The sequence below is a fragment of the Nipponia nippon genome, unplaced genomic scaffold (genome assembly GCF_047370975.1).
Source record: "Nipponia nippon isolate SJK-2023a ecotype South Korea unplaced genomic scaffold, ASM4737097v1 scaffold_9, whole genome shotgun sequence".
NCBI classification, from domain to species: domain Eukaryota; kingdom Metazoa; phylum Chordata; class Aves; order Pelecaniformes; family Threskiornithidae; genus Nipponia; species Nipponia nippon.
Window position 1 is genome coordinate 17,438,278 of NW_028262413.1, and position 21,780 is coordinate 17,460,057.

Genomic DNA, 21,780 nt, shown 5'->3' on the forward strand with positions numbered 1-21,780 from the left:
GCTTCTGAGACACCACACATTGCATTGACAAATTTTCTCCTCCTTTCCCTTCGTGTCCCCTGTCCATAAGGAGAGCATGCCCTACCTCTTGCACAGCCAGCTGCTCAGGGACTTCCTTCATCCACTCCCGCAGCTCGGCCAGCTCTTCGATGCTGTTTGGTTTCTCATGCATTTTGCAGCTGATGGCTTCATATGCATCACAGATCTGTAGGAGGACACAGCAGAGAAAAGACCATAAAAAAGTGATGATCATTTGCTAATGGGCAAACTGGAAAACGTGCTGTGATCCATCCACTTCCCATTCTGAAGGTGGTCTAAAATTTTGAGTACACAGTCCTGTTCCGTCTTTTTCTTTCCACAGTCTTTCTCCATCCACCTCATTTGAGCTCAAATGGAATAAGACTGCCAAAAAAAGAGGAAGAGGAACCACAGGTATGTAGTTGAAATGATGACAATAACAGATTTAGACAACCCTCTGGTAGATGCAACTGTCTATATTCTAGTTATCCTCAGAGTAAGCAGAAGGACTTTCCAGTTGTCTACTAGGCTGATCTTTTCAATCCACCAACACATTTTTATAAGATGGCAGGGTCTTGAAGAATTTAATCTCAAGAGATACAGCTTTCAGGCACATAATTTACTAAGTATATTTAATACTTTATTTGGTTGAGTCTGCATATCTCCCCTCTAGTCGTTTTTTTTAAATAATCACTCCAATGCAATCTTTAAAATGTCCTCATTAATCTGGCCTCACTTGCTGTCTTTTGGCCATTTCACAAAAATAGCGTCTTCAAAATCAGAAGGATGAGACAAGACACTGACAGATAATCTACTGAACCAGGTAACTTACATTCTCCACCTGCAAATGGAGGTTTTTAGCCAGTATGTCCAACATGGAAGTGGCAAGCGCTTTGTATTTTTTGGACAGATTTTGCTTAACACTTTCGATGCTGACATGGAAGGGACCAATGACAATAGAACTAGGTAGAGTGTTGTCCAGGTTCTCCTTTTCAGACAAGTGCATGTTTACTATACTCATCACCTCCTGGGCAGATGGACATTGCTCTTCGTAATCTCTGTAAATAAAAACACCAACAAAAAAAAAGGTAACGCAGACCTTAAGATTATTTGAGCATCCAGGCTGTTCGTAGGATGTCCAGATGTGTCCACCCAAAGGATCAAGACATTATATTAATAATGAGTATGTTTACTGTTATTAAAACATGCCTCTATTTGAATGTATACAACTTTCTGCAAGCACAGACTGAGAGAGTACCAACGCCTTCTAGACCTTACAGCCAAAGATATGCCTACATGGGAAGGGAGGAGCTTTTGTATCACAGTCAAGTACATGAGCGCTAGCTTTGACTGAGCACAGGAAGCTATAGTAGCAAAGCCATCCCATGTAAAGTACATTTATTTGGGTGAGCAGCCTGCACTGAAGGCTCTGCTTCAGTGTCTTCACTGCTACGGTTACCAACTCCATGCAGAGGAAGCCAGGCTGCCTATGCCCACCTGCACTGCAGCTGCACCCACATAGTGGTATAGACAGGCTCCCAGTTTCAGAAGATGTGTATACAAGACATGGAACTGGTATGTAGGTGAGGAACATTATTGGGGAGCAAGGGAAGGGACAGACTCAAATCTATAATAGGTTGTACAGCACAATAGGTGTGGAGTGGAATAAGAGCACAAAATATTTTAGCTGCAGAAAAGGAGTGGAAGAAAGAGATGAAAGAGGTAATAAGGCAAGAGGAGAGGGGAAGACAAAATAAAAGCACTGGTGTAAACAGGGCAAGATCTGGAGGCACCTTGGGGGAGGGCAGGCACTTCAGCGTGTTCTGGGAAGACACAGGAATTTTGTCAGATGGGATTTGTAAATTGATTAAGCTGGAATAACAAAAGAGAAAAAGGGCTTCGTTCCCACTGTTTGGAGAAAACAAGAGGCCTAAAAAGATGACCATTAAATAACAGAGGCTAAAGGACAGCACAGGTGCAAAGAGTTTTGGCAGTGAAAACAATGAGGCTGAAACAAAAGAAAACATTACTTTCTACAGAATGTTATCAGCCTGAACAGATGCTATTTGAAGGAGGTCAGAGTCAAGTATGCTAACTGGATTTTCAAACAGTATGAGTCATTTTTAGGGCCATTAATATCTCCAATTACACTTACAAACATGACAGGAATATGACCGCTGTCAGAGGCAGGAAGAAATTCTCACTGCCACCAGCATGGACCATTGCTCATGGCTGAAGGCTGCCTCTGATGGATGCCTGATCTCAAATCCGAGGCATGTCACGCACATTCGTGGTCTCAGAACAGGTCCCACATTCTCACGCACATCCACACAACAGCTTCTGACAAGGCTTGCTGTTTGGGTTAGAGGTGCCTCTGTCAGAAGCCACTTACCTTAGGAAGTACTGGATGTCATTGTTATTTAGCTCTAAGAACTTCTCATATCTCTTGGCGTAGGCTTGGAGAGGGATCAGTGCCTTTTGAATGGCAGACCGCATAGCCTCACGTAGTTCTTCCACTGCTGGTTCGTGCAAGCCCACTGACTCCAGCAAGGGTGTGCCAGTGATAGGTATGTTCTCCAAAACATACTGGAAGAGGGAGGAGAGAGGTCTTTCAGGACTAACAGAGCTCACCATGCCCCCTCAGAAGAGGGGCAAGACAATCACTGTTTCACCTTTGGGAAGTCATGCATTCCATCCTTCTACATTGTGTCAGGAATTGTTTTATCAGTTTTACGTTACCCCCAGAAAGGAGGAGGATCTAGGGAGATAGGTCTTTCACAGTTACTGGCAGAAGGATACATATGCAGAATAGATCTGCACCAGACTGACAGCACTGGAAAAGGTGCTATTTCCTTTATGAGTCTGCTTTTACCAGCTGCCATGCACTTAGGGCAGCCAGGCTACTTAGGACGTCTCCACAGAAACTGCAGCACCGAAGCAGAGATAGCAACCAGATAAAATAGCTACAGGCTTGGGGAGCTTGAAGAAATCCTGTCAGAATGGAACTGCATTAGCACAGTGCTGTGCTCAAATTAGTTAAACCAGATTCCCAACTACCTACTTCTGCAACTGTCCTGGTTTCAGCTCGGATAGAGTTAATTTTCTTCCTAGTAGCTGGTATAATGCTGTGTTTTGGATTTAGTATGAGAATAATGCTGATAACACACTGATGTTTTAGTTGTTGCTAAGCAGTGCTTACACTGGTCAAGGACTTTTTCAGCACAGCCAGGACAGCTGACCCAGACTGGCCAAAGGGCTATTCCACACCATATGATGTCATGCTCAGTATATAAGCTGGGGGAAGCTCGCTGGCGGACAGCGATCACTGCTCAGGGATGGGCTGGGCATCGGTCAGTGGCTGGTGAGCGGTTGCATGACTTGTTTTTCCTAGGCTTCCTAGGTACCTCTCTTCTTTTTGTTGTTGTTTTCCTTTTCACTACTATTTTTTATTGTTGTTGTTGTTATTATTATTTTATTTTAATGTAATTTTATTTCAATTATTAAACTGTTCTTATCTCAACCCATGAGTTTTCTTACTTTTGCCCTTCCGATTCTCTCCCCCATCCCACCAGGCGGGGGGAGAGTGAGTGGCTGTGTAGTGCTTAGTTGCTGGATGGGGTTAAGCCACCGCAGCAACTCTGTCCCTCAGTACAAGCTCAGGGGTGTCTATGCCAAGCTGCAATGCACTGAGAAGACTTGCACAGCTATATCACTGTTGTTGCAGAAGAATTCACCTTCTCCAGCTGTGGGACAGTGTGAGTCACCAGGATTCCCTTGTCAAACAGAGAAATGAGGGACTTCTCAAAGCTCTCCACAGAGGGGCTGAAGTGAACACCACCGCAGTCTAGCACAAGGTCTGTTACAAAGAGTGGATTCCTTTGAGGCCTGCAGTGGGAAGAGATAAGGAAGATCAGGGATGCTTTTTGAGACAATGGTACACAACTATATTGCTCTGGTGCTCGTACTAAAATGCCTACTGGACAGGAAAGGAAAGCAGAGGAGAGGAGGACTGTCCCATGTAGATGAAGGTATGAAACACTGCGTTCTGAATTTACCAGTAAAGACATTGAGAACTCTTGTCTATCAAAGGTGAAGGAAGTGTCAGGATCCCCAAAGTCCTAACCTTATGTTGAGAATTGGAGCTGTTTTACAGAAAAATTTCAGATGCTCTTCAAACCAGGCATTCAGCATCTCCAATATACTCTTAAAATGGATCTTCTGGAAGTTATATTCAGTACCTCCCAATCTTGTAAGTTACCAGCATGGCTCAGGATCAGCTGCAGTCAGTGTCAAGACTTCCACTGATTTCAAGGTAAAAGGCCTCATGTGAGTGGCAGGTTTTTCTTTCTTCTCTTCCTGTTTTCAATTTCTAAACCTTCCTCTTTTAATACCATGAAGGACAGAAATCCTTAAATCAATACGCAAGGGAAGAAAATTCTAGGCACTGTGACAACCCGAATTTGGTATTCTTTACAGATCCCAGGCCAGATCCTACTCCTGAGGTTTAATCCAAGAATGGAATTAAGCAGCCATGCCTCCTGGTATTCTTCTGGCCCCCAGAAAAAACCTAGTAGTAATTATTTGCTCCCCCAAGAATGCTGGAAGTGGCTAATCTTTAGAAGAGCATGTCAAAGTAGCAGACCTTTGTTCTGATGGGATGCCTCATATCAGTAACAGCAACTTGAAATCCGTACTAACAGAGCAGCCAGCTCTGTGTTATTTTTCCAGACTCAAGCAAATGTGTCAGGTGGAGGACTGGGGGGAACAGCCCAGCCTAAAGCCCCCATGCAGTGCAAAGCTTGCTTGCAAAAACAGTTGTTAGAAAGACAACAGCACTACACTTTTCTGCTCTTTCCACCCTTTTCTTTCTGTCTCTTCCTCACCTGTAGGGACTATTGATCAGGTCATCTCCCCACTCCATGTCCTCTGAGCAATTCAGGGTACCACGGCAAGCATCCAGTAAAAGCTGGGTGAAGCTGATCAGTGAGTTCTGGACCAGATAGCGCACAGAGTCCTGAAGGATGAATTTGATGCGCTTCATCAGCTTATGCAGTTTGGACATCTGGTAGACATCCCAGTGGCTCTGTTCCAGGTTGTACCAGTCTTTGCCTGCATCTCTCAGGTTGCTCTTTACTGCAGTCTTTAGAGTACTGATCCAAGTATCCTTGAGAAACACCTGAACCTAGGGCAAAGAAACAAAGCAAGCTGTGTAATCCTCCAAGGGCTGATGGGAAAGCAGTATGGCGAGGTTAGCTGCTAGCTGGGACTGCTGGACCTTTCTCTGCTGTGAAAGGTAACTGTTCTCTCAGAAGTGTGGCAGCTAAACAGTAGCTCTCAAATTCATGCACACGTACGTGGAATCTGAACCTGGCCATACATCTCCTTCACTGACAAAAGACCTACAAAAAGAAAGCCTGATATTAAAAAGCAGGAGTGCTCTATTCTTTCTTTTTATACCCAGTGTTTCCTTTTTGTTCTCTTTGCTATAGAGCACTATCCCTGGAGCTGCCTGTGTCAGGGTCCCTCATAAAAAGTTGTGTAGACAGTATGATGAGCAAATAAAGGACAGAATGTTGTCTTCTCTTGACAAGCGAGGAGAAAGAGGGGAAGAAGCCAAGGGCAGCAGCAGTCTGCAGTGTTTTAATTTATTGAAATACCACCGAGTGTCACTTTTGCTCCACAGGCAGCTGTTGTCTGTGTGTAATAAAAAAACCTCAGTCACTGAGTGGATGACAGCACTGCCTAGCTGAAACAGCATGGGACTGGGAAGGACCAGCACATGCCCTCTGCTCCTGATTTACTGTGTAACCCTGTGCAAGCTGCTCCGTGTGGCCACATCCAGCATGCAATGTACCACCCTTGTTTAGAGGGCATGAAGATCTTCTGGCGAGAGTTACCACAGAGTTGCAAATTTTTGTCCTAGTCTGTCTACTGCCATTGCAAGCAGAGTTATCTAATTAAGAACATAAAAAACAGAGTGTAGAAAAGCATTACCCCCATGAGTGCCTCAGGAGGAATCAAAGCTCTTGTGCCTTGCAGCTGGAGGGATGGGGAAACAAAACCAAAAAATACTGGAAGCTTTTGAGTGCAAACCAGGACTGTTATCTGCATGGAGACCAGAAGGAAGAAAGAGGGGCTGTAGCCCAATGTGGCCACTTGTTCAACACATGCCTAAGAGCATGGTCAGCACTGGCTGATGCTAACTAGGGGGCTATGGCTCTTTCAGCCCATTCTCCCCACATCCCAAGAAATTTGACATGCACATGCAAATTCCTCCCTGCCCCACGCACAATGTCTCCTTTGAACGCTCATCCATTTTCAAGGAATTGATCTGCAGCTGCTGCCTCTGTCTAATACATACTGACAGCCCTGCTGGCTGCTCCATGTGTTCACCCCCCATGCTTCCTCGGCTCACCTGACTGAAGACCTGAGTCTGGATCTGTTCAAACTCCTCCAAGCAGACATGCTTGGCTAAGGTTGAGTTAAAGAGAGACATGGCGGCTGCCTTGTTGCACTCATCTTGCACCTGTGTAAGGAGAAGGATGACTTGTGGCCTGGTCAGGAGTGAGACAAAATTGAAATCTGCTTGTCGTTCATCAAAAGGATAGTTTGGGATCGAGATGAGACCTGGCACAGAAAAAAAGAACATGTTATTGCCTGCAACGGCCATCCCAGCTTCTGTTTTAGAGGAAGAGTACAGCTCCTTTTGGGACAGCACTTGTGAAAAGGACTCTCCTCTGATGCACAGGCCTTACCATGTAGCAGTTTCAGCAGATGGCTGGATGAAAAGACAGTCTCTGCTCTGCAGCAGAGACTTTCTGCAGCCCCCCATTAGGGGCTGAGGGACTGTCTTGGTGCCTGACCTTCCTGAGGCTTTGGCTCATGAAGTTTCCATGAGAAAGAAAAATGGACTTGAAGAATCTTCTCACTGTGGCTTCAAGGCACAGCCGAGTCATCTCATCTGTGAGAGGCCACTTGTGAACCACCTCAAGGTGTTCCAATCTTTGGAAGATCGAAGTGCACAAAATACACGCGCCCTCCCCTCCCCATCTTTTACTGTGGTCATTTTCCTCCAGTTCTGGACTCTAAAAGAGCCTGAGCCCTCTTTCACACCTGAGGTATGCCACAGCTGAGCACAGCAAATGGCGGCCAGCCCCAGCACAGTGCAGAGCGGAAGGCAGTTAAGGTAATTACGCTCTCTTGCAGTTGGTGCCATTAAGGGTACACTTGCAGAGTTACTGCAGCTTTGCTGATGGATGGTAATGTGTTATACCAAGGTAACATGAACATGCAAATATACCCTAAAAAAGAGCAGACATACTCAAAAAGTTTCATATAATCTCCTGCTGCTGCCCCTTATGAGCCCTAATCATTAACATGAACCTGAGAGTTTCTACAACAAAGCACAAATCCTATCAAAGACAAGAGGTCCTATAACCATGCTAAGTTCAAACTGCTTCATTGTGTCCCATACCTTTCTCCGGCACTGTCTTCTCCTCTTTGTCTGGCAGGGTGACATATGAAAATGTCTGAGGTTTGGAAGTGACAACTCTGTCAAAGCTGATCCTGTTCATGGCGCGTTCATAGTCTAATCTCACTTCTTTCTCCAGGCAGCACATATGGTCTAACACCCTGTTACAAGACATGGAAACAATGATAACCCATGGTGTTTGAGCAGCAGTATGTCTGTAGCTTTACTGCAAAACCCACCCTTCACTCCCTCCCTCCTGGATTTGCTAACCCAGAAGCCCACCTACTACTGAACGCCTTAAGGGAGCTGTGCGGACAATGAAGCAGCCAGCAAAGCTATCAACTGGACTTTTAATGACAGAGGCAAGTGGGGACCTGGGACTAGGACTGCAGCCTTCTCAAGTGTCTTTTCAGATCAAAGCAAAATCTCCACTGGGGGTGTGCAGGGGGAGAAGCATTACAGAGGGGAGGGGAAAAAAAACCAAGAAGCTAGCTGGCAGTTCTGGAAAAGTTGGGCTATCCAAGCTGTCCTCCCAACTGCCTCCTGCTGAACACCTCTTGAAATCAATCTCCTCAGCCAAAACATGTGTATAAGTGCTGAAATCCTACTCTGTTTGCCCTAGGAAATCATCATTTTTCACCTCAAGCAGGCAGAGTACTTTTCTTTATACCCATATTTCTGCTCACAAACAGAGACTAATTACTCTTCTACTCTAGTTTAGGCTGGCAGACCATGCAGCCCTTCACACCTTCCTGTCTCTGAGCAGGGCAATCAGTCATGGCTGATTCCCAGCGACACCAACAATGGCTCATGATTCATCAGCCCAGGGACTCTTAAAAAGCCTTCCTGATATAAACTGCATCTCAAAGAGACACTCGATTATATCCAGGTGGAGATCTCCTGTTCTGTTTGCATCATGCTGTGCAGATCTTTTGATTTTAGCAGTTGTTAATAAGTAGAAGAGTCACCAGCAGACAACAGCCCACTCTCTGGAGACAGCTGGTGGTCTGCAGATCAATTCGGCAATGACTGATCTGTTCCCTGAAAGCACAGGGAGACAACAAGGTCAACCATGCCATTTCTGTCCAGCCTTCCTGCTGATGAAGGCCACAACTGCAGGTGTAAGCATGGCTCAGTGGATCTGCATATGAAGTACATCTACTTCATCTCGGAACACTGACAGATCACCCATCCTGTGCATGTGTCCCTGTGGCTCTTGTCCTACCTACTTCTGATGACACTCTGGGCAAGAGGGTGGTGTGCATGTGCACAGGCTGGAAGGCAGATGAGATCCACGGTCTATGAGTCAGATGCTCAAGATCTGCCTCCATTGCCACTTGTTTTGTAGCCCTATGAAGTCCTACAGTGTTAATGGACTGAAGGCTGAGACCCCAGACACGTACTTGACACCTTACCTCTTCTCTTTCTTCAGTTTGGGAGTATGCATAGCCAACAGCTTCATTCTCTGCAGGCTCTTCTCGCTGATGCTATTTAGTCCATCTATGGGCATGCAGTCCACATACAGGTGATAGAGTAGCAGTGCCTGTGTCTTCTTACGCAAGCTGTTAGCAGAAACTACCCGCTGTGCAAACACCTGGGGATCTTCGGCCAGAAACAGCAGGCAAACTCGTGGCACCCAGTACTGACATGACAATAGGGCTCTTCCTGGGAAATGAAAGTAAAGCTTACAAAAGTCTACAGGGAAAACAAAACTCAGAATGGCTTGCAATGCTGACAGCAGCTTTTTGATGGACAATATAATTGGGTTGGCTTACTGGAGATCAAAATGAGGGACCAAAGTTGAGGAAAACAAGGGACAAGGAACATGGAATTAGCAGCATCTCCAAGCCTTTCAAAAGCGGGGTACTTCATCTTAATCTCTTCACATTCCCCCTCAAAATGGCATTGGCCCAGAGAGACCATCATTTAACTTTTCTGGAAGGCAGGAAAGATGGGAGACAGAGGGAAAAAAAAAAGGTATCTCCAAAGGCAAGGCCTCAAACAGGTTGTCAAATTAAGGCATGGAGTTCTTTCCCTGGAGGTTTTTCAGGACAGGTGAAACAGACATGTGTCAAGAGCGATAACAGGGAGAGGAATTAAATTACTTCTTGACATCCTTCCTATCTCTACCTAGGACCGCTGTGGGTAATGGACTGGCTCTTGGAGTATATGCCAGGTCCCAAAAGGCCTTACTTGAAACACACCTTGTGGGGTTATTCCTCCATTGAGGATGGGTCTCCCTTCTTCATCGCGCACCAGCCCATTCTTATCTGTTTTATGGACCAAGTAGAGCTCTGTCTCCTTGTCATAATCCAGAACACCAACATCAATCCACTTGTAGACTAACTTCTGGCTTTTGGGGTCCTCTGAGAGAATCAAGGATTAAAACAGGGTTAGTCCATTCTCCTGGAGGCTACAGCAAATGGACTTTCCTGATCAGAGTGGTGATGCTACAGTCAAATCCATTTACTAGTTTGAATCTCGATCAATCTCACATAATTTCTGCTGTGATCAACTAAATAATGAACTCAGGTCTTACTGCTTAGCATTTCCAACTGTTTGCACACACCAGAGCCCTCCATTTTCCTTTATGGGTTCCCTGTGGACCATCCTCCCACCTCCTGCTTCAGGCACTCCCACTCACTCCTTGCAGCCATAGTCTCATATTTGGGTCCCGTATGCCCCTACGTCCTCTCTTTCAGCCCATACCTGGGGACCCCTCTGCCTCCCAGTTCCTTCACCCCTTGATCCAGGACCCTTCATTACCCACATGGACTCTGTGGAGATCCCATTCTCCTTTCCCACGTGAGGCTCTAGCTCTGTGTTGCCCTCCACACAAGTCCTCATTCTTGTAAGTGGGAGTGGGTGCAAAATCCTGTGCCTTCTCCCCCAGTCTATTATTTCTCTGGGTCATTCCCAAGGCATCTAACTCTTAAATGACTGGATCCTCTTAAATGCTGGCAAGTGCTATGCAGACAGATATATATTTATATTGCTATCAGTATAGATACAGGTCAGGACAGCGTTATACTGAAGTTGAGAATGGATGCTGTTAACCATGGGTCTGAGCTATAGGAATTTGCAACAATGCTGGCACTATATGGATGCCAGTGGTCTCACCTCCTCCAGGGCCTAAAGAGCCTGACTACTTGTGTGCAGAACAGTCCATTCAACCTGGGGAGTGATCAGGTGTAGTGTTGCCCAAGCCAGCTGCAAGCAGAATTCAGCCATCATGTGCTGGCTGCCCGAGGATCCACACAGCTTATGTTTTATGCTTAGGTTTTCCAGACAGCCAAGCCTCTGGAGGTTGCCCCAGAGCTGCAGTCAGTATGTACACCAGTTCCTACGCTTTAAAGCTAGTGCAGATGTGTTCATATGAGCTGCAGCCACACCTGGACACCAGTACAGTGGTACCTAGTGATGCCTTCTCATTGGGAAGGCTCTGAGTGACAGAAAAACAACAGACGTCCACATCACTTAATTTGCCCCAGATTTACTACTTGGATTTTCACTGCAGTCTGAACTTGACTTCTGATTCTGCACTCACAGTGAAATCCAGGCAAAGCATACTGTGTTCAAGCTAACTAACGAACTTCATGATGATAGCTACATATCAATAAAGTGAAATTTTGACTGTACTGACTTCCAGGCACAGACGGGGGGCAAAAAGCAGAGGCTACTTCTAAAAAAGTGGAAACAGTCAGTCCAAGGCAGACTGACAGTCATCAAGATCCCTGGTCTCTTGCTCTGTCTGCCTGAGCCTGGTCAGAATGAGCTATTGCTTTTCTGCTATGCAGAGCTGCATTCATCAGAATCTGCATGCTCCCTTCTGCTGAATGGGCCTGTAATTGTTAGTGTTGCCTCACTTGAGCAGTTACTCATTCAAGCTTTACCGTGTCCCAGTACATCATCTGTAGGTAAAAGTGCTTTTCCAGGCACTGGCTTTCTGTCATGAGATCCTGGCTCCAGTCCTAGCGAAATCCACTCTTCTGGAGTTCGACAGTCATACTCGTCATTGTCAAATATCTAAAAAGCCAGGATATGAGTGAAATGAAGTCTTACTTCAGAGAGAAGAAAACACCTGATACAAAATGTCATGGGAGGAAAATTAACGTGCAGTTCCTAAATGGGCTACCAAAAGAGAAAACAGTCCAGGTGCAAAAGCTGTGCTGATCTTTGATCAACAATCTGCTCCCAAACAGCAACGTCTGTACCTCTGGCCCTTTCCTAGGGAGCAGAGACACCACCTGGAGAGGTCTCACACAGTAATACTGCTGACTACTGCATCCAGAAGGAAACACGAGACAACACCTTTTCTTTGGACACACAAATGACAGTGAGGAGCACCCTTAAGGACTATCAGTTCTGATGGAAGTTGTGGGCACCCTGCAGAAGATGCTCAGCATCTTGTAAAGATTCTTCAGGGCCCAAACCTGCTCTAAAGCATATCCTTGTTTTATTGCTTGTATCAATGATGGCTAAGTGTCCTACAATTCTCAGAAACACCCTGTGGTATAAGCAATGAGATAGATCATAAGTGCCAAACATGCTCTCTTACCTTTAATGGGAGGTAGATGGGAAAGACAGGATCTTTCTTCTGCTCAATAGTTGGCATATTGTCAGGATCGTGGTGCCTTGGCATCAGCTGATTGGAGTCTATCCCCTTGCTGGCTAAGAGCTGAGCAATATCGAAGGTGAGATATAGCTGTCTTCTCCTGTTTTGAATCAGAAGGGGAAATAACCACTTAATGAGCCTAGAAGGGCTCCCATGCCTGTAACTCCACTTTTTGATCATGCACCCCTATCAGTCAAGAAGTTTTTGAGCACACACTGCATACATGTATATTTCTTCATCTACAGAACAGAATAGTTCAGTTGGAAGGGACCTACAATGATCACCTAGTACAATTTATAAATTATGTATGTGTACTACTGTACTAATATATTATGTACACTGTAGAGCATACACAAAAAAAGAAACTAAAAAAGGATGAGAAAAAGATGAAATAAACACTATTTTAAAAAAAATATTTTCTTCCCACATCCCAGTGATTTGTCTTGTGCACTCCCTGTGATGCACACACCCCACTGGAGGCCACCGCCTTACAGGATAGTACTTTCCTAAAGATTTTTGACATGTCATGTCTTGAAAGCAAAAATCAACACCCTAATCTGCTGTGTCCATTCCATAATGACATCTCTAGCCACTTTCTGGTTACTTACCTCTCTACCTCAATCTTCCGAGGGCATTGCCCTGGAAGCCCTTGGAAGGCAATCTGCACTTTGGGCTTAAATGATTGTACTGGGAAATCTGACTTGATGGGGTTCTCAGTGGTTGGTCCAATCACTTGCTTATCCAGGACACTTCCAAAGTCCTCCGGCATCTTGAAGGTTGTGACTAAGAGACAAAGAGAAACACAGTCTGAAAACACCAGACATCATTCTGCTTTACATTCACACACAAGACTGTGCTGTCTCCTGGGTTGTCTGCAGAAGTCACTTCACTAGATTTGTGAGAGAAATCGAGCAGACATCAAATGGGAAACAAAAAGGAAGACCTTTTTTCCTGCTGCAATATGTCATTATGGTTTTCCAGTATCAAAATGATAGCATAGAAGAAGCTTCCACTGAGAATTACTGTCATGCACCTTATTAGGAGGTAGGGCACTGACCTGGCTCTAAGGAGCTCTGTTCTGTTCCCAGCTTTGCTACAGACTCTCTACATGATCGTGGGCAAGTTACTGTCTCTAGCGCACAGCTTCCCTCACTCTCAGAAAAGGGTGGGATTCCCCTGCCTCCTTGGGGTGTCCTGAGACCAAGAGTCAGTCGTAGCTGGGAGGAACTCGGTCAAGATGGTGATAAAGGGCTTATGAATATGGCAGGAGAGAACAAGCCACTCAGGTCATCTTCATGTGCTGAAGTCCCTATTCACACCTTATTTGGGACAAACCTCAGATTTTGCTCAAGCGAACCTCCCACTCACATCAGCAGTGGTGTGAGAAAAAAATTAAACAGCTAACAATCTCACGATTTGGCCAAATGTTTTCAATGGAAATTTGGACTAAGGAAAAAGTATACATTTCCAAGAACCGGCTGAAATTAAACCATGTCATTTACCCCATAAATAAACTAAACTGCTTATATTGCTAAACAAGCTGCAAATAATAGAACAGCAGCAAATTGGGAATTTGAAGCTTAACCTAAACTAAGTAATTGCATGCAAGCTTTAAAAAGCACTATTCCCTAGACAGCGTTGAGCTAAAAATAGAATCATTAAGGTTGGAAAAGACCTCTGAGATCATCGAGTCCATCCGTTAACCTAACTGCCAGGTCCACCTCCAAACCATGTCCCTAAGCACGACATCCACACATTTTTTGAACGCTTCCAGGAACTGCGATTGCACCACTTCCCCGGGCAGTCTGTTCCAATGCCTAACCACTCTCTCTGTGAAGAAATTTTTCCTAATATCTAATCTAAATCTCCCCTGGCCCCTAGAGCACTCTTGGGAATATAGATTTTAGTGGAGTGAGAGCTCTTCATTTGATTATAGTGGAGTAAGAGCTTTTCATTTGATGAACTTTCACACTTTACCAAGGAGAAACTTAAGGTTCTGGCTTGTAAGCGGGTATTTTGGACGTCAAGCTTTGGACCCAATCCTTCACCCTGCTCTGTGTGCTTCTGCCTGGGTCATGGATATGACCCCTTGATTTCAAAGCAATTGTGCAGAGCAGCCAATAATGCTGAAGCCAGACATGTTTCAGGATGATCAGGTACAGAAAAGGTCCTCTCAGAGGTCATTCCCTTGCCCTTCTTAAATGGCCCCTGACACAACCCCTGTAGCTATACATTGTCTGCTTAGGGACTAAAGGAAATAGCCACTGAACTGGCTCCTCTCTCTCTACTCCCCTCTCTTGGGAAGGACTCCTAGCCTGGAATGAATATGATCCTAAACATTTCCATTGTCCATACCAACATGCATGCTCACAATAATTTTGAGGAATCCCTAAAATGCAGAGGGTTTACTACAGCTCCTTTAGCTTCAAACATATCTCTTGCTTGGGGTCTTTACAGAATGGCCCTGATTTATATCTGTTGTCAGGGAGCACAGCTGTTCCGATTTTGTCACTTCATTGTTGCAAAATCCATGGCACCATCCATTATGGCACTTTGTGCACTATCAACTATTTATGTCAATACTCAGCGTTTCATTTGCATTTACATTTCCAGCTTGATAGCTTCTTCCCCCTTGAAGAAGCATCAGATCATAAATAGAGATCTGTCTCCACTTGTTAGGGATGAGTCTAGCTTGTCAAGATTCACTTGAGGATGCAGTCATTTGTCCTCACTCATGAAAATAAATGTCACTTCTAAGCACAGGAAGGTGGTATATATAGTTACTAAGACTAAAATCCTCTCACATGCACACTTTCTCCCCACCTGCCGCCAGCCTATGATCCATATCCCCAAGAGTGCTCTAGGGGCCAGGAGAGTGCTGGCAAACCTTCAGCCATGCTCTGTTCCTATATTTGAGCATCCATGACACAACAAGCTCTTGTAAGCAGGTGGGACCAGCAGCTCTGTATGCACAAAGACCCCTTGCATCTAGGGAGAACAAGCCGCTCTGGGGCACAGCTGGATGCAGAATGAATAAATGAGAGAGGACCATGATTTTGGCTATGAGTACCTAGATCTTGAATACAGCTCTCACAGGCAGGTCTCATTTTCACAAGAAAGGGGCATTGCTGGCTCCATACACAATGATAACACATGCAAATTCAGTGTTTTCCTGGCATACGGCCTGTGGGATCAAACTCCCATAGGCAGCAATGCAGTCTACCCTGAACCCTGGGGGGATATACCCAGGAGAAAAGGGAGCATGGTTTTACCACCCAGTCAGATCACTTTGCTCCACCTCTAAATGAAATTCACTTTTCATGGAACATTCAAGCAGCTCAGCACCATTCCCGGCACTGAGAGGAGAATGAAAGCAGAGCACTAACCTAGAGTCATCAGCCTAGTTCCCAGCACGCTCAGTAGAAGCAACCATAAGAGTTATGGCCCCATTTCCTGCTACGTCACATTTCCTCTCAGTATATTTACCTTTAGGGGTGTGCTGCTCGAGGTCTGCCTGTCTTAGCAAAGCGTGGTACATACGGGGGCGAGCACAAACATCCTGAAACGCAGCATGCAAGGGAAGTGTCAGAGATAACAAAGCACAGTTGTAGCACAGTGGGAGGGGTGGGTTACAGAGGTCCAGAGAGAAAGTAAGACTTTAAGATCAACTTTACCAGAGCTTTAGGGACAATTGAGACTGTGAGAAATGATCAGAAAAGGCTGAGAGGCGCAAATACCTGGAAACTTCAGCCCAATGCATAGAGACGCAGGGGATTTGTCAGCAGAGTGCAGCTTGATGTCAGTTCAAAATGTGGATTGGGGGCTGATGAGGTAGGCAGTCACTAAGGTTTTACTTCCAAATATCATCTGCAGTCACAACCATATGCCTGCCCGGCCACGCTGGCATCCTAAGCCCAGGCAACATCTTGATGACAGTGATAGCATTGACCATTGAGCAAGGCAGCACAACTATGATCAGGAAGAGCTTTATGGCTTCACTTTGTAAGGGTCAAGGTCTTGCACAAAGGCCTCTGACGAAAATGAAGGGCTAGGACCTGTATTTCTCCATACCAGGCGTACTATAGGTCTTTCCATTTCAGAAGGACAGTGGTAGAAAAAGAACTGCTCTTTGCACTTACCCCTGAGATGCTGGAGGTTCCTGGAGTGAGTTCATCAGCATAAAATGTCTTTTGTCTAAAGGCCGAGTATTTTTTTGACTCCTGGTTGCAGCTATCGGGAACCAACAAACTCGTTCCTGGACTGCAGTCCCAGCATGAAGCCTCATTGCTCGTATTGGGAGGGTTGGGGGTCCTACCCAGAGAATTTGTCGAATCCTTCTTTCCTTTATCCATCTTCTTAGGAGAACGTGCTGTGATGCAGCCCTGGGCTTGCTAGAGTGGAAAGACATTGAGCCTGTTAAACAATCTCTCTTTGGCGCTCCTCCACACCCTCCCACCGCGCTGGATATCGTTGGCTTGCTAAGAAGATGAGTGGGTAACAAGGTAGGTTTGACCCCCTGCTTCGGTACCAAGCGCTGTCTTCGTGACCTGGGGGCCATTGGGCTCATGTGGCTGACTCAATGGCTCACTAACCCCGGGGAAAGAGAGCGCTTTATTATTCCAAATGGGTTTTGGAGGGGGAAAACCAGCAGTATATGCATGAAAAGCTGCTTTCCTGAAGCAGCAGGGGCTTCCTGGATCTGTGGCAGCATTCAAAAGGCTGTCAGGAGCATTTGAGTAAACTGGGACTACAACAGAAGTGCTACTTTTGCTGTACCCAAATCCCTTAAAAACCTCATCACACTTGACTCCAGTGGGAGTAGGCTACAGCCTAGATACCAACACAGCTACTCCCAGGTGTAAAGTCTGACTCTTTCATTTAAATAATTCAGGAGAGATGTTTAAGCATTGCCTAACGAATATTAAAATATAGCCAGAAGCTCCCCTCTCTCTCCTCCTGGAGGGGATATTTTTGCTGGTGATCTCAGCTCACAAATAATTTCTACTCTTCCACCTTGGGAGACGCAAGTCCAGGCAAATATCACAGCTGTATGGCTTTATTCTAGAAAAACTTTTGCGCGCTGAGACATACTAATTAAGAGCAGCCCTCAGACTGCTGTCACGATGATAATGCAACCCTTGATTTTAGGCTTGTCTAAACACAGAGATGACTACTGTAACTAATTAGTACAGCTAAAGTGACACAAGCCCCTCCAGCCTGCACACACATGCACCGATGTAACGCAGTACACATACCCAGGTAGCTTATTCCTATAAATTACGAGTCAAAGCTCTCCATGGTCTCTCTCAAGGCTACTCCAAGTGCAATATGGCTTATTCATCAATTCTTGCTCAGGGCTAGACCCAGACTCCTCATCCAGCCCTACCTGACTAACAGTTTGTGTCCTGCACCCTTGCTAGGACCCACACCTCTGCCTTGCTTACTTCTGGAGGCCAAGCCTCTGCAACAGGCTGCTACACAGGAGTCTTCCAGCTTGCCACAGCTAAGTGTTAGAAAGACCTTGCCTGGTCCTGCAGGCCACAGCTGGTGCAGTACCCGTCTGGAGTCTCATCCTGACATGGAGATGACAACACAGCATCCCTTCCCGCCATGCCCTCTCTGCTGTGCTCTTGAATGGAGCGAACACTCAGCCTGTCCTATAGTCTTGATCAGAGAGGGCAATTTTTTCTAAATTTCACCTTGCTGTCTCTCTGCAAGAATGAATCGCGTACACACAGCAAAGAAAGCATTACATGCATGCTGGAGATAAGAGGGAATAACTGTGCTGGTTTATTACTGCAGGTTCAAGCCAGTGCACAATTTTGAGAGGTTGATTCAAAAAAGAAATCAGGTAATATATCAAGGTTACCATGATGCAAATCCTTTAAGTGAAATGGAGTAAACGAACAGATTGGAGAGACTTGGCAGACAAGATCAATAATACCCCCTCCCCTCCTTCAAGCTAGAAAATCTCAAATCTTTCCCCTCTCAGCTTCTCTTTGGCATGGCAACTGGAACCTCATACCCTGAAGAATGAATTTTCCATGGAGGATTTTGTTTTTATTAGCTATTTTATGCTCTGGCCGTATCTATTTTAGCAGCCCAGCAGGATTGATTGGTATCAGCCAAGATCCAAGGATTCCTGATGAATCACTGCTGGACTCTTTCATGCCTGCTGCACTGGCACAGACAACAGCAGCAAGGCGGAATGACCCTGCGGTGGCTCTCCTGATATGTCACCTGAGCATCCTCTTCCTGGGCGCAGGGGCAGAGGTGGCAACGTGACCTGCTGTACTTTACCTCTTAGGACCAGAACCCTAAATTTGTCCAATTCAAAAAAGCTAACTCCAGGATGCAAGGTTCATCTGAACTTTTAGCAGGGTGAGCGATTGAGCCCACTCCTTATTTAGCAGGACTGGCAATCTCTGCCTAGAACCAAAACAGTGTGGCTGCCGCCGATGATGGCTGAGTCCCCATGATGGGGGGAAGTGTGCACCAAGCCTGCCCACAGCAGGCCTAATTCTTCACTGCTTTGCTCCCTGCGTACTCACACCTCCCTAAAGTCCTTCCTGAGTGCTTACCTCAAAATAAAACAAACCCCTACCAAGTGTCCAGCTCAAAAACATCCATCACGCTCTCACAGCTGCACAGAGGGAGGGTCTGGTGTTTGTAACTGGAAAAAACCCTGACACACACCACCCAAAATAAAAAACAAAACCAGGCCTCCAAAGTTTTCCCGGCAATTCCCCACACAGATGAGTAAAACAGCTTGTCTGAGCATGCTAAAGCTGATATAGAGATGGGAGAACTGCTAAGCACAAAAGGAATCCTACTCTCCTGCAACTCCAGCTGCTGGGATGTGGCCAGGGTTTCCAGCAAGGAGGTTTCCCAGAGCATGGTGGGGAGCCCACGCCAGTGCAAGCCTCCAGCTAGCAGGCGGTTTGGTGCTCCCATCCAGCTCTCAGGAATGGTCTCCAGGTTGGTTTAAAAGACGAGAAGAGAGATCCTCTCTCTTCTATTCAGCCTAGCTGTTGAGCCAAGGGGTTTACCGCAGAGCAGTTCACTCCTTCCCAGCCTCCAACTCTGCCAATGGCACCTTCCACTCTCCCATCCCCCCAAAACAACGAGCAGCATGCAAACTCCAGGGCTGTCCTCCCCACCCTCCATCCGAGGGTAACCCTGGACCCTCATCCCTGGGCAGCAGAGCTTGGCGTGGATTGCCCAGGCTGTCGCTGCTCGGGGAAGGGAACACCTTCCATCTTGCAGCGAGCACGCAACAGCAGCCCGAGCTTTCAGGCAGCTCTGTTAGAGCAACTGCCGATGGTGTGAAATAGCTCACGCTCGAGGATTTCTCGGTTGCCTGAGGAATCCTCAAGAAAAGCAGTGAAACTGCCCAGAGCCCTGTTAGTGTCACACTCTTGCAGCTGCGGGCAGGAGGCCGGCTGCATGCCATGTTTGCAGCCTTCAATCCCTTCCTACTCCGAGCACTTTCCTCAGGGCTGGAGCTCCCCTTTGACAAGGAGAGGTTCAAAGAGGGTGGGGGGAAGGAGTTCAGCTCATCGCAAGCAGATGAGATGTCTTCCTGAAAGCAGATCCCCTGCCCACCTCAATAACCCTTCACTCCCTGCTGCCCCTGCGCATCTGGGAGCATCTCCCCGCTCTTCAACGACAAACATCTGCCTGGCACCAAGCCATCCCAGCTTTAGCTATAATAAGCTTTGAAAATCTTTTCACGACTGCTGAAATGCCTATCTTTCCAGCAGTTCAGTCATGCTCTCTCACACCTGGAAAGCATGTTTCCTAGATATACCAGGTACATTGTACTATGCTAAATTGAACTATTCAAAATGAGAGCATATTCTAATGGCACTGCTGACACAACATTAGCTACAGCATCTGTGTGTCATCGTGGCAAAACTATAATTACAATTTCTCAGTAAATCCAGGCTTTACATATCCAAGAAGTCAAACTCCCACGTGTCTTGCTCAATGTCTGGTATGAGCTTTTTGATCTGTTGCCTCTACTTCAATTCTTTGATCCAAAGCTTTGACAAAATGGACTCTTTTCTTTCTAATAAGGTTCAAAACGGCTAAAAATTGCAACAGAAAAAGAGAAAAGTACTTTAAAAATAATCTAACCCCTAAGCAAAACCGTAGATTGAAATCTAGTAGTCATTTATCTGATATCTGTTTATCTGTGGATAGCCAGAACCCCAACTACTACACCATCCAGACCCTAACATGTGGAAATTCCTTCTTCCTATAATTTAAGCCATATAATATAAGCTCAGACAAGGTGATGTGCTCTCAACAAACTGCTTTAAACATTATCTTCTACTTCAAATCTCTTCCACTTTAAAAAGGGAGTTGAAAGTCATTTCGAGTTTTATAGCAGCCCATTCCCCCCAACAATTTGCGTGGTTTTAAAATTGATTTTCCTCTGGGTTTTTAAACGCATTCCTTTCTCCATGGGAAAGCACCACACAGCCACCGCTAGAACCTGAGGACGCAGGGGGGGAACAGCAAGACCGATGGCGAACAGCGCTCCTCATTACGCAGAGCGCCTTAACGACCAGGTTACGCCACACGTTCTGCGGTTATAGCCATGGCGGGTGTCACAAGACACCACGCGAAGTATTTAGACCGTGACTCCAACGACGTTTGTTTCATTTACGAAGCACAAGAGCCTGCCTTGCTACCGGGGTGCAGGAGAAGCAACCCAAGGGCAGCAGCTACATGTGCTAACTGTGGAGATGGGAGGCAGCGAGACGCCCCGGGGGAAGGGGGGACGCCCCACTTCTCACGGGCTGAGGAGCCCACGCCCTGCCCCACACTGCCAGCGTCTTGAAAAACACGAGGGGGGCTCCCTCATCACCCGCACCTGCGTGTCCGTCCGTCCATCCGTCTGCGCAGCCCTCCACCTTGCACCCGCCCATCCGCCTCCCCGGCCCTCCGCCCGCCATTGCCCGGCCCGCCCAGGCCTCCTTCCCTCCACCCCCGCTAGGCCCAGCCCGGCGGGGCCCCATTCCCCTCGCCCCAAGCCCCTCCTCGGACCCCGAAGCCCCGGGCCCACTCCCGGCCGAGGGCGCGGCGGCGCTGGCCGGGCCGGGGGGCGGCGTCCTGCCAGGGACCCCGGCCCGGCCCTTCCCGGCGGGCGGTACGCACCGGCCCGGCCCGGCCCGGCCCGGCCCGGCCCGGCCCGGCCCGGCCCGGCCCGGCCCGGCCCGGCCCGGCCCGGCCCGGCCCTTCCCGGCGGGCGGTACGCACCGGCCCGCCCGCGGCGCCCCGGCTGCAGGCGCCCGACGCCGGCCTCGTTGCTACGGGAGGGGGAGGGCGCAACCATCCCGCTGGAGGGGGCGGCTCCCGTCCCCCCGCGGACAGTTGGGCTGGTCCGGGGGAGGCACCGCCCAGCGGCGCGCCCCGGGCTGGGGGCGGGGGGGCTCGGCCGGCTGCAGCCGCCGTGGCGAGTCCCCGCGGCCACCTCAGAGACACCGCTACAGAGCTTCCACCACCGGGACACCACAGAGCCCCCAGTGCCACCTCAGAGCCCCCAGTGCCACCTCAGAGCCCCCACCACTGAGCCCCCACCGCTGCGTCAGAGCCCTCACCGAGCCACCACCGTCACCCCAGGGCCACCACGGACCTGCCGCAGAGACACCGCTGCCATAGAGCCACC

The 21,780-nt window shown here is 47.4% G+C and overlaps 1 protein-coding gene across 1 annotated transcript in view; it reads right to left on the reverse strand.

Annotated features, from left to right (window-relative positions):
- The window catches only part of DNAH1 (dynein axonemal heavy chain 1), a 78,121-nt gene extending 56,662 nt beyond the window's left edge, over positions 1-21,459 (reverse strand). The window contains exons 1-15 of the mRNA XM_087745184.1: positions 21,372-21,459; positions 16,244-16,495; positions 15,591-15,663; positions 12,713-12,887; positions 12,048-12,204; positions 11,383-11,515; positions 9,694-9,855; positions 8,905-9,154; positions 7,493-7,650; positions 6,434-6,645; positions 4,902-5,200; positions 3,753-3,903; positions 2,411-2,604; positions 851-1,076; positions 86-205 (exon numbers count right to left, since the gene is read on the reverse strand). Of these exons, the coding sequence (XP_087601310.1) occupies positions 86-205; positions 851-1,076; positions 2,411-2,604; positions 3,753-3,903; positions 4,902-5,200; positions 6,434-6,645; positions 7,493-7,650; positions 8,905-9,154; positions 9,694-9,855; positions 11,383-11,515; positions 12,048-12,204; positions 12,713-12,887; positions 15,591-15,663; positions 16,244-16,456 (2,523 nt within the window). The 5' untranslated portion in view covers positions 16,457-16,495; positions 21,372-21,459. The remainder of the gene's footprint in view (positions 1-85; positions 206-850; positions 1,077-2,410; positions 2,605-3,752; positions 3,904-4,901; positions 5,201-6,433; positions 6,646-7,492; positions 7,651-8,904; positions 9,155-9,693; positions 9,856-11,382; positions 11,516-12,047; positions 12,205-12,712; positions 12,888-15,590; positions 15,664-16,243; positions 16,496-21,371) is intronic.
- Between the last annotated feature and the right edge of the window lie 321 nt (positions 21,460-21,780).